Source organism: Mesoplodon densirostris, chromosome 13 (genome assembly GCF_025265405.1).
Source record: "Mesoplodon densirostris isolate mMesDen1 chromosome 13, mMesDen1 primary haplotype, whole genome shotgun sequence".
Classification (NCBI taxonomy): Eukaryota; Metazoa; Chordata; class Mammalia; order Artiodactyla; family Ziphiidae; genus Mesoplodon; species Mesoplodon densirostris.
Window position 1 is genome coordinate 15,021,283 of NC_082673.1, and position 14,818 is coordinate 15,036,100.

The 14,818-nt window shown below is 45.6% G+C and overlaps 1 protein-coding gene across 1 annotated transcript; it reads right to left on the reverse strand.

Moving 5' to 3' along the window:
• Positions 1 to 411: 411 nt before the first annotated feature.
• On the reverse strand, positions 412 to 14,390 carry PRDM14 (PR/SET domain 14). Its single transcript, XM_060116456.1, has 7 exons — positions 13,691 to 14,390; positions 13,079 to 13,132; positions 12,829 to 12,986; positions 11,593 to 11,863; positions 7,444 to 7,646; positions 2,279 to 2,380; positions 412 to 639 (listed from the first exon to the last, which is right to left on the reverse strand). The coding sequence occupies exons 1-7, from the start codon at positions 14,388 to 14,390 to the stop codon at positions 412 to 414; spliced, it is 1,716 nt and encodes a 571-aa protein (XP_059972439.1).
• Positions 14,391 to 14,818: the final 428 nt, after the last annotated feature.

Consider the following 14,818-nt stretch of genomic DNA (forward strand, 5'->3'; position numbering starts at 1 on the left):
AGGGGATGGGCACAGACATATTACAATTGCGGGCCTGAGGGAAACAGTAGAGAAAAAGCCTCCTTTTTTTAAATCGCGAAATCAAAGACTTTGTTCCTAGTCCCTGAAATGAAATATAGTCCCTTTCAGGGTTGATGTTGAGTTTCCAGACCTTTAAGCACTATTAACAGCCAGCTTTCATTATTTCTAGGTGAATTCAACAAAACTCCATTCTTATTAGAAATTATGAAAGACATTTCTGTGACAGATGTTAAAACCACAGTCAATAAATCTGATAGATTCTGCTACTTGGTCAGTTCCATTATTCTGTTCCTCGTCTCAATCTAACTGGCTTTTGTTTGCAAGATACACCTATAAACAAGAAATATCAAGACAGAAATACAGAGGCACTGTCCTCAGACACTCTGAGGGTTAGCAGTCTTCATGAAACTTCATGTGGGAGTGGAGGGCTTCTTGACCTGGGAAGGTCTTTCCACAGATGTTACAGGAACAGCCTTCATCCTCCTTGTGCGAGCGTCGGACATGGCTGTCGTGGGCAGCGTGGGATGCGAAAGATTTACCACAGTACTTGCATTTGAAGGGCTTCTCCCCGGAGTGCTGTCTGATATGTGTGCGGAGTATACTAGAGGCAGTGAACCTCTGCAGAGGACAGAAAGCAGGAGAAAAAGTAAACTTCCATCAGCTGGACAACCAGTGAGAGAAAGGGGTTAACTTCACTGTTACCGATCCTTATGTCACCCCTTAGCTCTCCATTCAGCGAACCTTGGGCTTTAATGCTATAGGGCATGCTTGGTCAACAGGTGTAGCCTTAATAAAAAAGGACACGATGGGGCTTCCCTGGTGGCGCAGTGGTTGAGAGTCCGCCTGCCGATGCAGGGGACACGGGTTCGTGCCCCGGTCTGGGAGGATCCCACGTGCCGCGGAGCGGCTGGGCCCGTGAGCCATGGCCGCTGAGCCTGTGCGTCCGGAGCCTGTGCTCCGCAACGGGAGAGGCCACAACAGTGAGAGGCCCGCATACCGCAAAAAAAAAAAAAAAAAAATTTGTGTACAGGTTTTCGTATAAACATATAAACCTTCATTTCTCCGGGATAAGTGCCCAGGAGAGCAACTGCTGGGTTGTGTGGTGGTTACAAGTTTAGTTCTTAAAGAAACTGCCAAATAGCTTTCCAGAAACGGCCAAATAGTACCATTTCAGATTCCCAAGTACTTTGCTGGTTTTACCTGTCTTTTCTTTCCCTTATTTATAACCTTTCCCTTAATTCATTTCAATACTCTGCTCTGACCTTTGTCACTTTCAAGTATTTATTAGCGATGTAATGACTCCATTTATTGGGAGTCCATTGACAGAGATACAAAACACCGGGTTCAACCGGTGACCTTGGATCTGGGGGGCTGGGCACGCATGGGGTTGGCCCACTGCTCAGTAAGGAGCACAAGGTGTAGGTGTCTAGGACACCCAGACAAGGACAGTCTCCATCAGCTTAGGTGACGGTAAGTCAGAATGCCAAACAGCTCAGTTATGCCCCAAGTGCACTGAGTTCCCTCTTTGGGCACCTCTCATTCCCAGGTTAGCCAGAAGACCAAGGTGAGGATCAGAATTAGAATGCCAGAAAGAGGAGGGGCGGTGGGATATTTTGAGCCTGCTCTGGAAATCCTGCGGGAGAGTATTCATCCCTCAGGATGGATTCCTCATCCATACAAATCCAGGGCCACCTTCCTTAGGTCTGTGCTGGCTCCAGACGGTCTAGTTATGTCTTAGCCCCATTTTGCTACACTGTACACACTGGACAGTCCAAATGTATCTCATCAAAATAGAACATGAGGTGCTTTAGTATAATATTTTTAAGGAATGGTCAGACTTTTGTTTCTAGCCCAGCCACCCCTAACCACGTCTTTCTCTCTTCATTTTTATAACTTATTACTCTGTATAATGAAGATTAGATGCCACTTCAGCGAAATTGCTCTAGAAATTTAGATCAGCAGCGTGTAAGAGTCTGTACTTTGAAAGACTGCATCATCATGTCTGCTATCATCAGGCTCCTGTAAATTTAGGGTCTATTTCATGACAAATGCCCTAGATGCCAATTTGGCAGTAGGAGGTTGCATCTGATCATTGTAAGTGAACAGGAGTATAATCTGGGGGTGGAAATTGGGGATGGGCTGACAATGAACTGATTTACCAGGAACTCTTATGAGCTAGGGTTTATGCCACAAGTTCTTATCCATGGACACCCAATCAGGGCTCAAGGCAGATCCCTTAAAAGAAGGTTCCATTTACCTTTGTACAATATACACAGTGGTAGGGTCTGTCTCCAGAGTGGACTCTCATGTGCTTGTTTAGGCTGGAAGATTGAGAGAAACACTTCCCACACGTAGAACACTAAAACGAAAAAGAAAAATACGGTTGAAACCACGTCTTCCCCTTAACAAGTTTATTTCACCATTATGTTTATCTGGGGGGAAGAACTATTGTATTTATTCTGTGCACATCTGTAGGCAGAGGATCAAGCAGACCCAGGCTGAGGGGTCTAGCTGAGACAGGAGAAAGGCATCCTGGGACTACAGGGAAGAATCTGGTAGCATGGGTTCTGGTCCAGAGGCTGCTAATGCTGTGACTAAGGCAGTTCACCTGAAGTCTTTGGGTTAAGTTAGCTGCTTCAGATGTGAAACGGCAGTGTATATAGAGGCCTGAATGTGTCCTGCTCTGTCAACAAGTAGCTGTGTGACCAGAACAAATCAGTTAAACTCGGAATCTTTGTTTCCCCAATTTTCCTCACGGGCAAAAAATACCTGTCTTGCCTTCCTCACAAGGCTGTGAGTAAATCGCAAGCCCCCAGCAATTAATTCAACAAGTATTTATGGAGAACCTCTCAACACTCTGCTAGAGACAAGGAGGAACAATCTAGTGGGGGTAGGGACGAATATGCAGACCAAAGCGGCAATACAGGTGACAGATAACTCAACACATGTACCTGCAAAAAGAGGCTAATATTTTGGGGGGCCAGTGAGAGCATGTGGTACAGCCACTTGCTGTGAACAGTTCCTGTCATTTCTCTGTGTTCTTGACCCTGATGACTTCTGTGCAATCTTCTCCAGGAATTCTGAACCAAATAAAGGAAACTATTGTGTTTCTGGACCCTGTTCCCCAGGTGTCCTTATGGGCACAAACGAGAGCCTGGCTATTTTTAGATGGTGGGATTCTAGGGTGGATTTTTTTTTTTTTTTTTGCGGTACGTGGGCCTCTCACTGTTGTGGCCTCTCCCGTTGCGGAGCACAGGCTCCGGATGCGCAGGCTCAGCGGCCACGGCTCACGGGCCCAGCCGCTCCACGGCATGTGGGATCTTCCCGGACCGGGGCACGAACCCGTGTCCCCCGCATCGGCAGGCAAACCCCCAACCACTGCGCCACCACGGAAGCCCTCTCGGGTGGATTTTAAAAGTCTTCTTTAATTTTTCTTTACTACTTGACGTTTTAATAATGAGTATGTATTGTCGTTACTGAAGCAAAAACAGATGTTGAGTTCACATTGCAAAAAGAACAGATCAATTATAAAAGGGGAGCAATTAGAACATGAAACTGTTCTTGGAAATTAAACAACAAAAAAGTATACAATAGAAATGCTGTATGTAATAGACTCAGCTGACTGCTAAAGACTGAATACATGACATAAAAATTAAGGTTGGGGAACTCTCAGAGAATGCAGATGAAGAAAAATTAAAAGTCATTTAGCCTAACATTTGGCTAAAAGGAATCCCAGGAGAGAACAAAAATCGAAGACAGATAATAGCCAAGGAAAGGACAAGAGAATTCCTTTGAGCTTATCACTTGTGCCTTCAGGTGGAAAGAATACTTTGTCTTCTACTGACTACAAAGCAGGAAGAAAAAAAAAAAAGCAAAGAAAGAAAAAACCATATAATGTAACACATTCTGTTAAAATTTCAGAACTCAAAAGTTAAAGAACAATTTTCACAAAGCAGGAAACTGGTTATTTACAAAGAAACAAGAACCAGATTGGCATCAAATGGTAGAAGAAATGATTCTTTAAAAGTTCTACCGGTAAATTATTCCTATCTAAAATTCCATATCTAGCCAAACTATCAAAGACGTATGTGAGTAAAATATCCTAAAAGAAGGACTCAGAAAATGTTTCACTGTGCACTGCTAAAAACGATTACTTGAAGATGTGCCCCAGTAATATAAAAAGAGAAATCAAGAAAGAGAGAGAGTGGCAAAGAAGAATCAGTGGAGCTAAGGAAGGTAATGAAAGATATCCAAATGTGACCATTTACAGGCCTAAGGAGCAACTGGTTCAAATCAGAACAAATTCAAATCAGAATCGGATTTAAAAAAGAAATGAGTATAATTTCAAGAATGTAAGTATTATACAAGTTATATAATTAAGAAGCTAAACGTATCACTTGCAGTTAAAAATCCTAGCAAAAACAAAAGCTTGCAAGGAAGTCAAAGACAAAATACAAAGAAAGTTAAAGTCTGGCAGCAATTTGAACAAGTCATGGAGAAAAGAAACGCCTTCTGAAAAAAAACAAAGTCCTCTCGCCATTGGTCAGGTGTTTCAAAAAGTTGGAGAGAACTGACATTCCGAATCTATGTATGAGCTCTTTGTAGTCATCATGATGGACTACAAGGCTTTCCTCCAATATTTTTGTGTTATTCATTAATTTTGCCTGACAAATCAGCTGAAAAGGAGGTTGTTTAGGCTTTAAATGCTGGAAGGAGGGTAATACAAGGTTCTTCACTGTTGGTTATACACCCAACATCTTCTGATATTCTAAATCAGTAATTTTTTTTCTCTTTCAGCAGCTGATCTTGTTAAAAAATCATTTTTCTGAAGTTCTGCCTGTCTGTTTCACTTGAGCTTTTTTTTTTTTCTGTTCAAATTAAATCAAACGCTTTCTTTGGGGCTCCTGCAGAAATTAAATATACTTTATCATCTTGAAAGTTAAGTACTCAAATTAAAGTATATGAAATAAAGAAAACTAAAAGAGAATAAAAAATGTTTAGCAGTAAAGAAAAGAAAAGAAGAAAACCTCAGTCTTCTGAACATAACAAAGGAAGGGGAAGTGCCCGGGGAAATTCAGGTTGAGATGTCGGACTCAGGCTCAGGACAGAATTCTGGCTTGAGATTTGAAACCATTTAAATGGTACTTATAGTCATGATAAAGGATCACACCATTCCGGGAGGGTTTGCAAAGAGAAATACTGTCCTAAAGAACTCTCAGGAACACTCAGTATAAGAGGATGCACCCCCTTCTCTAGCCTTTAAAAATCACTATCCTGGACTTCCCTGGCGGTCCAGTGGTTAAGACTCCAAGCTTCCACTGCAGGGGGCACGGGCTCTGTTCCTGGTCAGGGAACTAAGATCCCGCACGCCTCGTGGACAAAATAAATTAATAAATAGTCTAAAAAATAAAATAAAACTACTATCCCTCCACTCTACCATCAAGACCTCTCCGCTCTGGAAGCCCAAGACATTCACTTTACTATTACCAGCTTACACCTCCTCTTATTCCTGTCATCTCTGGGCCTCCTGGTCTACGGTCCCCCGATTTCAAAGCCAGCAGTACTTCCTACGGCTCCTCTCCTCGAACCCCAATCCAAGACCCACCATTGTCCTGTGTTTAGGCAAATGACCCACGTAACATTTTAGTGTATATTTCTTGACCTGACTCAGATAACCTTTTCCTGCATTCTACTTTGGTCAAAAAACCAAATCAAACCAAACCAAACCAAACCAAGCCAAACCAAACCAAACCAACAAAAACTAATCCTGTAGCTTCTGCTTTTTAAGCAAACATCTTTTGATCTGGCTGCAGCAATCCCAGCAAATATCTTAAATGCTCCATCTTGTCAACTGTAAGATCCACCACTACTTTATCATTTATTTTTGGCTGTGTTGAGTCTTTGTTGCTGCACGTGGGCTTTCTCTAGTTGCATACTGCGGAGCAACTAAGCCCGTACGCCACAACTACTGAGCCTGCGCTCTAGAGCCCGCAGCCACGACTGCTGAGCCCAGAGTGCCTAGAGACCGTGCTCCGCAACAAGAGAAGCCACTGCAGTGAGAAAACCGCGCGCCGCAACGAAGAGTAGCCCCTGCTCACCACAACTCCAAAAAAGCCCACGTGCAGCAACAAAGACCCAACAGAGCCAAAAATTAAAAAAAAAAAAAAAATTCTTACAAAAATAATACATGATAATTGTAAAAATACTCAGATTTTATAGGAGTATATAGTCCAGTGATTGTGATTTTTCCAGAAGCTTCACTGTGAACGGGAGGGGAGAGACAAGAGCAGTTTTATGATGACCACTCTGTTTTCAAATGGAGAAAACTGGGGGCTTGGAGGAGTCCTGACAGGGCAGGGGTCCAACCCGAAGCTGTCTGTACCTGAGCTTCAGCCTCTTTCTCCTAATTAAGACCAGTGGTAGCCAGCACTTTCTTGCACCAAGCCTGGCAGAGCCACCAGGTCTCCAGAATGGTGGAAAATGACTCCCTAATGCCACCATTGCTTTTCTGCCTTACAAAATCCTTGGCATGGCATAGAGGCCATCCATCCATCCTTTGGACTGTGCCCATGTTTCATCCTCGCCTGTAACTATCAACATGCCTGCACGTTGAACCTAGAGATTATCATACTAAGTGAAGTAAGTCAGAAAGAGAAAGACAAATACCATATGATATCACTTATATATGGAATCTAAAATACGACACAAATGAACCTATCTACGAAATAGAAACAGACTCACAGACACAGAGAACAGACTTGTGGTCGCCAAGGGGGAGGGGGTGGGGGAGGAAAGGACTGGGAGTTTGGGATGAGCAGATGCAAACTAGTATATATAGGACGGATAAATAACAAGGTCCTACTCTACAGCACGGGGAACTATATTCAATATCCTGTGACAAACCACAATGGAAAAGAATATGAAAAAGACTGTATATAACTGGGTCACTTTGCTGTACAGCAGAAATTAACACAACATTGCACACATCATGGAAGAAGGTGTAGTTACCTAAAACCACAGGCCAGGGCCTTTCCCACCTGGAATGTCTCGAACGCCCCCCACCCCAGCCAATCAACCCCACCTAAGATATAAGCCAGACGCTCCACTGTCCTAGCTTCTTCTCACGGCCACCTGTCTACGAGGCCTTGCATAACCCACGTGTCCAGGTAGGACACCCTTCCTCTGTCCCCGTCTACCGTGTACCTCCAGCCTCACCCTCGGGTGTCACGGCATTGGTTCACGTGTGCTCTTCCACAGCACTGTCGCCTCCTTCAGACACCCTGTCCCGTCCTCCCACCTGGTGTTGTGTCCCAGCAACACGCACGCAGGAGGCCCTCGGTGGTCACCCAGGGCTTTGGGGAAGCAGCATGAACGCAGAGTGCTGGAGCAAAGGGCAGGGTCACTCGCCGCCCTGACTCTTACCTTGTGAGGCCGATGCTTCTCATGAACGTGAAGGATATGGATCCGGAGCCGGTCTCTCTTCTCAAAGGACCGTTTGCATAAAGAACAGGGGAATTTCCTGTCACCCTTGTCCACACAGGGGGTGTACTTGAGATGCTTGTCTCTGTAATATTTGTAGGTGAATACTTTCCCACATCTTTCACACCTGTACCCTTCTGCGGAGTCTGTCAAACACAGGGGGATAAGTCGCTCGGTCAGCTACCCTCCCTCATTCTTATTTTCTTCAAGGTGATTTTTTACAACTTTTTATTACCAAAAATTTGAAACATGTACCAAAGTCAAAATAATGGAATAAACCTTCAAGTGCCCAAACACCAAGCTTTGACAATGACCAACTCACTTATGTGACTTCCCTCCATAAGGGATTATTATATTTTTTCCATAATGGATACTTTTTAACACTAATTTCTCACTTGGTTCATAAACATCTCAAACCATAATCTTTAATAGATAACGACTTTTAAAAAAGCATAACCATAATGCCATTGTCATACCTAAACAGTCAATCCTTATTCCTTACTAGAAACATATATATTTATGTACATACACACATGCATACGTGTTTCATTATTTTATAGTCAGTTGATTCAATGTAGGATTCAAAGCCTATTGTGCTGTCCACAGAGGCTATGTCTCTTCACTCTCTTAATCTATAGGTTCTCCTTACCTTTTGTTCCCGAAATATATTTGTTGAAGAAGCCCTTCCTCTGGCCCTGTTTCTGAGCAGGTCAGTCCTACAGTTCCTGACTGGCATTCTTTACAAGGTTCACATACCAAATACCTACCGTATTTGTCCCTTTCAGATCAGCCTGAGAGCTACAAGTTCCAAGGCGTTCACCCAGGACCTTGATGGACACCCACAGCTTCTCCCCAAGCTTCCCTGAGTTCTGTTCCATTTGACCCCATTTACGAAGCCTTAGGTGCCCTTTTAGCTTAGAGCCTACTTCTCTGAACTTTTAAGGAAGATTCTAGAACTAATACATAGGGTTATTGTGATGATTCATTTAACCTTAACACTCACTGACTTCTTATCAATAAGTGATACTATCACTGAGTGACAGACAGACTGAGAAAGGTAAATCCACTTTTATAAGAGAGGTGGGGGTGAGGTTAGAGAGGGTTCAGCCGACTCTAGCAAAGGAGGTGCCAGGCTCAGGGGTGTCTATGTATTGGGGGAAGGGGAGAGGACTAGGGCCACCTACAAAAGCATCCCTGCCGAGGACACTCTGGATTCCAGAGCATAAAGTGGTTTTGACTGTGAATGCATCCCTGAAACCTCATTGTCTAGCCCCAGGGAGGCGGAGAGCAGCCAGGAGTGAGTAAATGCAAGAGTGTGAAGGTGGAAATCTTAGTTAGCATCGGGACAGCAGGGAAGCTATCCATCGGGGATTCTGTTCGTTGATAACTGCGTCCCAGGCATGTTTAACAGGTGGCTAAGGAAAGAAATCAGTTTATTAAGTAAATAACCAGGAAGGCAACCACCAACGTCAGGATGATCCATTGCCCAGTCTTGTCTATCGCTTTCATTGAGGTGCTAATATTCTCAGAATCTCCCTGCTGGGATGGTTTTTGCTCGGAGCTAGAATTTTCATTGGTTAGAAATACCTGGTCTTCCTGCTTCCTGGGGTAGGAAGAGGAGGTCTACAAGACAGGGTCAGCGATCTTTACAAATCAAAGCACGAGGGCACACCAGAATTCAGAATAAGGGTTCAGTAGTGAATCTGCATAAGAACCACCACTTAGGCAGAAATGACAGAGCTCTCTCACCCTCACTAATCAGGCTGCGGCTGCCCACGTTTTCGGCTCAGGTCCTTGGAAATTTCTCTTAACCTAATTTTGTCCCGTTTCCTTTCCTTCTTCCTCCTTCCCATCTCAGTCTTTTCAGCCGAGGGGTTTCTCAATACCCAAAACTATGCCTCTGACCCACTACAGACACACCGTTCGGACAGAGCCTGGTAACGATTAAGAGCTGTCTACACATGCCACACCCTCAGCCCCCCAAACACACACTTGGCAGGTTTGCAAACTCAAATAACCCGCCCACATAGGGCCCAGGCCCTTCCCCCCCACTCAAGACCTTCAAGGGGAAGGTTCCCACCAAGCCTCACCGAAAGCCTTTGCAAAAAAAGACCTTTCTTTTGAGAGGACGGAGGAATTTTGATTTTTCTTTCCTTTTCAGCCTATCCCCAAACATTCCCATTAACAGAAAACAAATGAATTTATCCATTAGTCTTCCCAACCAACTGAGCTGTTTACAAGTTCTCTGCCACAAGTTATCCTAAATATTTACACATCATCCTAACAGTGCCAATAAGCCTCGAATATAATTTGGTTCAGGAGTGGAGCACAGATAACTGCAGGCACTGTTGCTTATATGATTAGGATCTCTGATGCCTGTACATTATTCCACGTTAATATATCATCATTTACTTAATTATTCTAGTATTGGGCATTTAGGTTGTTCGTGACTTTTCACAAACAGGGGTGACGCTGTATTAAAAATCTTTATGGACAAAGCTTTTCCTTTTGGACTATTTCCTGAAGATAAATTTCCAGAAGAGTATTACTGATACATTACTGATATATCCAAGGTTATGAACATTTTAACAGCTCTGATGCATAGTGCTGAATAATTTTTCAAAAGGATAGTGATTCTATTTTGCGTTATCAAGCATGTATCGTTCTCAAATCCACTTTTCACTTTTATTTCAAAAAAGCACTTGGTACATTTTTGGAAGTGACCAAAAAGTCTTGGCTTGGCGCCAAGCATGGGGCATCTGTGAGGTCCAGACTCAAGAGAATCCTGCACCCCACGCCATGCATTTATTGCGGTAGTGAGAAGACAGTCCACCGAAACGGTTCACCAGCCCCTCAGTATTTGGCTTCTAGAAAGAGACTGCTCATTAGTCACCTCCGAATCCCTGGTGAACACGTCCTTGCCCTTGGCTTCACTATCCCCCAAGCCTGAACTGCCTCGCCTCTCCCTGCCTACCTCATCCATCTCACCACATCCCTAAGCAGCTCTCCCCAGTTTAGCCCAGCCTTCCTCCTTCCTTCAAGGCACATGGGGATCCAGAGCAGGCGCTATTCAAGTGTTTAGGATTGTCTCCTGCCCTGAAGGGTCTCAGTCTAGCAGAGAGACACGCATGCAGACCATCACTGCAGTATGATGAATGCAATTCACATTCTCTTTTACCTACTACTTACGACATTTGTTCAAACATAATAAGACGGTCTTCTATCTGATTACCTATATTACAGTAATTCGCACTTGTCCGGTCCCACTCATGAGATCAGTGGTTCCCAGGCCTTTGCAGATATAAAAATCAACCGCTCAAAGAGCTTTTTTAAAATGCAAATTCCAGAGGCTCGTTCCCAGAGAGTGGGTTGGTAGTCCTCTAAAGTGTGACAGAAATGCAGAATCTCAGGTCCCAGCCCTGAATGAGAATCTGCATCTTTCCAAGGTCCCCAGGTATTCACACCCGCATTAAAATTGGAGAGCGAGAGTCCAGCTCCATGCTTCCCAAAGTTGACTAAGACCCACAGTAAGAAACAGATTTTATACTTGAGACCCAGTTCGCACACATAACAAAAACCTCACCAAACAACGCTTAACTTAAATGAGATTCACATCAATATTTTCTATTCTATTTTATTCTCATTCTCTCTCTTTTTCCTTCTTCTTTAATACTGGTCTCTACCACCAAATCCCCCACCCCGCTAAGATATTGCAACCCACTACTTGAAAACCAGTGCTCTAAAGCTTAGACTTCCGGAGCTGTGTGAACCTCAGCAGAGATGAATCAGAAGCTGGCTCACCTAAGGCAGAGGTTGCATCCATTTATTTCACTTTTATTTTATTCTCTGGGAGCGGTAGAAGAAAAGGTATACTGGTGAATAGGAGTAGCTCCAGCAGCTTTGGAAAGATGAGGGCATCTTCCTCCAGCTGGGTAATGCCCAGCTGGTTAGAGACGCCCTCAGTTTTGTGCTCTGAGTGTTGTGTTGGGAGGGAGAAGTTCCACAAGCAGGTGGAAAAGCTGCAGAAAGGTGTTGAGTCGGAGAAAGAGCCCAGTCCTTCCACTAAGACGGCCTCACAAAGGGTGCACTCACCTTCCAAGGGCTCAGGCGTCTGCTTCCCGTGCTTTATGACCTGCAGGCTCACGGGAATGTCCAAAAACTTCTCATAGCAATCTCCATACCACACAAGGAGTTCTTGGTCCTGGCAGATCTCCTTGCAGGTTTCATAAAAGATCTGCCCTTGACATTGGACTGCAACCAGGTTCTGCTCCATGGGGAAGCGAGCACAGTTGACATAGGACATCCAGTTCCCTGCACCTCCTTTTCCATCAATAAAGTGGCTCAGATGACCATCTTCAAAGATCTAAATGAAATCAAACAAAGTTTGGAAATGCACATTTCTTTGGTCTGATCTAGAAAATAAATTTACTTATTAAAAATTTATAATTCAAAACTCACACTTGACCTACTGAATATATTTATGATCAATATGATTGAGCCTAAATGGATTTATTAGCTTAAAGATACCTCTATAGGTAGTGTGACATTTTAAAGAGATTCTTACTTTTATCACTTCCTCGATTTCCAGATTTCTAGAGTGAGCATATATTAGTTTCATAAACAGAGGCAAGGGAAACAGGAGGTTACATTTAATTCCACCACTTCAAGACAACCAATTAGTTTAGTATTTTATCTCAATTTAGTTTTCATGTGTATTGATGGAGCCATAATTTAATTCCTTCTCTGCTGTGGGCAATTCTACAGTCTTCAATGTTTTGTTATTACAAACAGCCCTGTGAAGTCTGGATTTCAGATTATTTTCCTCAACTATATTCCTTGATGTAGAAATCCACAGCGAGGGGCGATAATCTGATACATTCTGACGAACTGCAGTCCTACCATCCTGCCTCAAACAGAGTTAAGAGTATCAGTTTTCTAAAAATCCTCTTTAGATGAATGACATCGAAAATTTTCAATCTAGTCTTAGTCCTTTTTGGCATATTCTTAGCATCACTCTGTAATATTTAAAGTGTTTGGTTTTGTCTATAAATATAACCCAATGTATTAACTCTTTAAATGTATATTCCATGGCTAATCTTCAGAGGAAAATGCCTTAAGCCACCAAAAATTACACAGAATCCATGCAGAGGTGTTATCCTCAGGGACTGAACAGCTTGCCTTTCTTTATGTTGCAAAACAGGCAGCACAAGTCAGCAGATTACTGCCCGGAGGGGGCCCCCTCTCCCAGGCCAGGGGTCTCCCAGAGGGGCAGAGACCAAGGTTTCCTCCACCCACCTCCCTCCACCAACCCGCCAGAAACAAATTTACCTCCCACATCAGGGAATTGTCCCCGTATGTCCTGACTTCGCTGGTGTTGACCACTTTACCCTGAAAGGGCCCAAATCTGACTCCTTTGGCGACAGGGCTGCTGCAGAACACACCAAAATGTGCCACTCCACCGAATTTCGTCTGCCCAAGGCAGAGACCTAGGAGAGACCCAGGGCGGGAAAGAAAGCCAGTGAGGAAACTGACTGCATTTGTGCTGGAAAAGAAATCCAAGCCAAGAAGCCCTGCCTACCTTCTGGTAGCTGAAGGGAGTTGTTATCCGGAGTCCGAGGAAGAGAACCAGACCCTAGAAAAAGACAGGGTTAAATTTTTATTTTTTCGATAAAATGTATTATGAAATGCTTTCACACGGCGCTATCCTCCCCACCCCCTAGAGCTCACCATTATCCTGAATTGGATGTTTACTTGTCCTTTCTAGGTTTCCTGCTCCTTTTACATAGGCCATTTCTCACGTGAGACTCAAAACGACTCTAGTGGGTTATGTTGTAATTAACCCCGTTTGCAAATTTAAGGAACTTGAGTATCAGAGATAATGCTGATTTTGAGACTCCCAGGTACCTTGCACATCCCGGTAGAATCTGAGCCGGCCTGATCAGCCCGCCCCGCATGAACCGTTTCTCTTCTCACTAAAACAACCTTGGGTGTCATGCGGTTAAGCACATAGGGTCTCGGAGGTGAGCCCGCCATCCTCAGCTCCGTCTTCTAATGGAAGCACCTACGCTCCGCTGCAGGACTCGCACAGCCTCGGACCCACCTGAAAGCGCCCCTGCCCCCTCCCGTCCTCACCTCTCTTCCCGCCTCCCACCCGCACCCCCAAGTCCCGGATCACGGGGACTGCCTTTACCAGAGCTGTCTGTGGGGACCAGGAGGCCCGAAATCGCGTGGCGCAGGCGGGCTGAGTTCTGAGGGCTGGGGATGACCCCGTAGAGAACTAAGTGCAGGTCTTCCTGGGTGAACTGGTAACGGTGAGATGCCTTCCCCTCTTGGTTCGCGAGTTTGGGGCTATCCTCAGAGCGCTCTCTCGGGGAGCACGGTAACTGCTGGGAGGGCTTCGGACTCTCAGGGCGCAGCGAAGCATCCACAGGGGGCGGCGGCACGAAAATTTCAGGTCCCCAGCACTGGCCACCGTCGCTACGGCCGCCAGCGGGGCCCGCGTCTTCACTTGAGACGCCTGTAAACTCGTGACTGCAGTTCGGGAAGTGTCGTACCTCCCTGGGGCGGCGGGGAATTGGGTACCACGGCGGCACCTTGCTGTACCAGGGCAGCTCGTAGGGCGGCTCCCTCTGCAGCGCCAGGCCGGGGCTCGGCAAGGGAGGCGCCATCCGGAAGGCGAAGGGGGGCAGAGCCGGGGACGCGGACAGGGCCTCCAGCTGCCGGAAAGTTTGGAAACCTTCCTCCGCGGCGGTTAGGGTGTTCCCGTAGTGGCCGTAGGGCTGGAAAGGCGGGTAGTAGGCGTCCACGCGTTGGGGGCTGCTCTGGAGCCTGTCGGGCGGGTAGCACCCCTTGTCCTGGGGTCCGGCCTCACTTGGCGGCCGCAGAGCCATCCCGGGCCACGGGGCGTGGCGGGTCTGCGGAAGAACAAGCGCGGACGAGTGAGGGGCGCGGGGCGCTGCGGCCCGGCTCCTGCCTGCCCAGCCTCCACCGCCCGAGGCAGCCCCGGAGAGAATCGGATAAACTTCCCACTTCGATCCCTCAAGACCTACCCGCAAACGAAACAAAAACGGCAACAAACAACCCCGCTCCCGCCTCCCCCTCCCACACCCCAGAAAAGACAAACAAACTAAAACGAAAATCTGTCGGGATTCTGCCCGACTCCAAATTCCAGGTACGTGTCGCCTTTGCTTTCCCTCTCCAAACACGCCTTGACCTAGCAGGGCTCGTTTCCAACACCCACTCTCTACATACGTCCCCAACCCCGCTCCTGCCAAATCCGTTTCAAGCTCCCTCTTCCGTCCTCTCCTCGGTCCCCGAC

Coding starts and splice junctions, on each gene's coding strand:
- PRDM14 (XM_060116456.1), bottom strand. CDS start 14,390: ATGGCTCTGCGGCCGCCAAGTGAGGCCGGACCCCAGGACAAGGGGTGC. Junction 2,381..7,443: donor AGAAGCATCGGCCTCACAAG/GTAAGAGTCAGG, acceptor TTTTCGTTTTAG/TGTTCTACGTGTGGGAAGTG. Junction 640..2,278: donor ACTGTGTATATTGTACAAAG/GTAAATGGAACC, acceptor TGTCCTCTGCAG/AGGTTCACTGCCTCTAGTAT.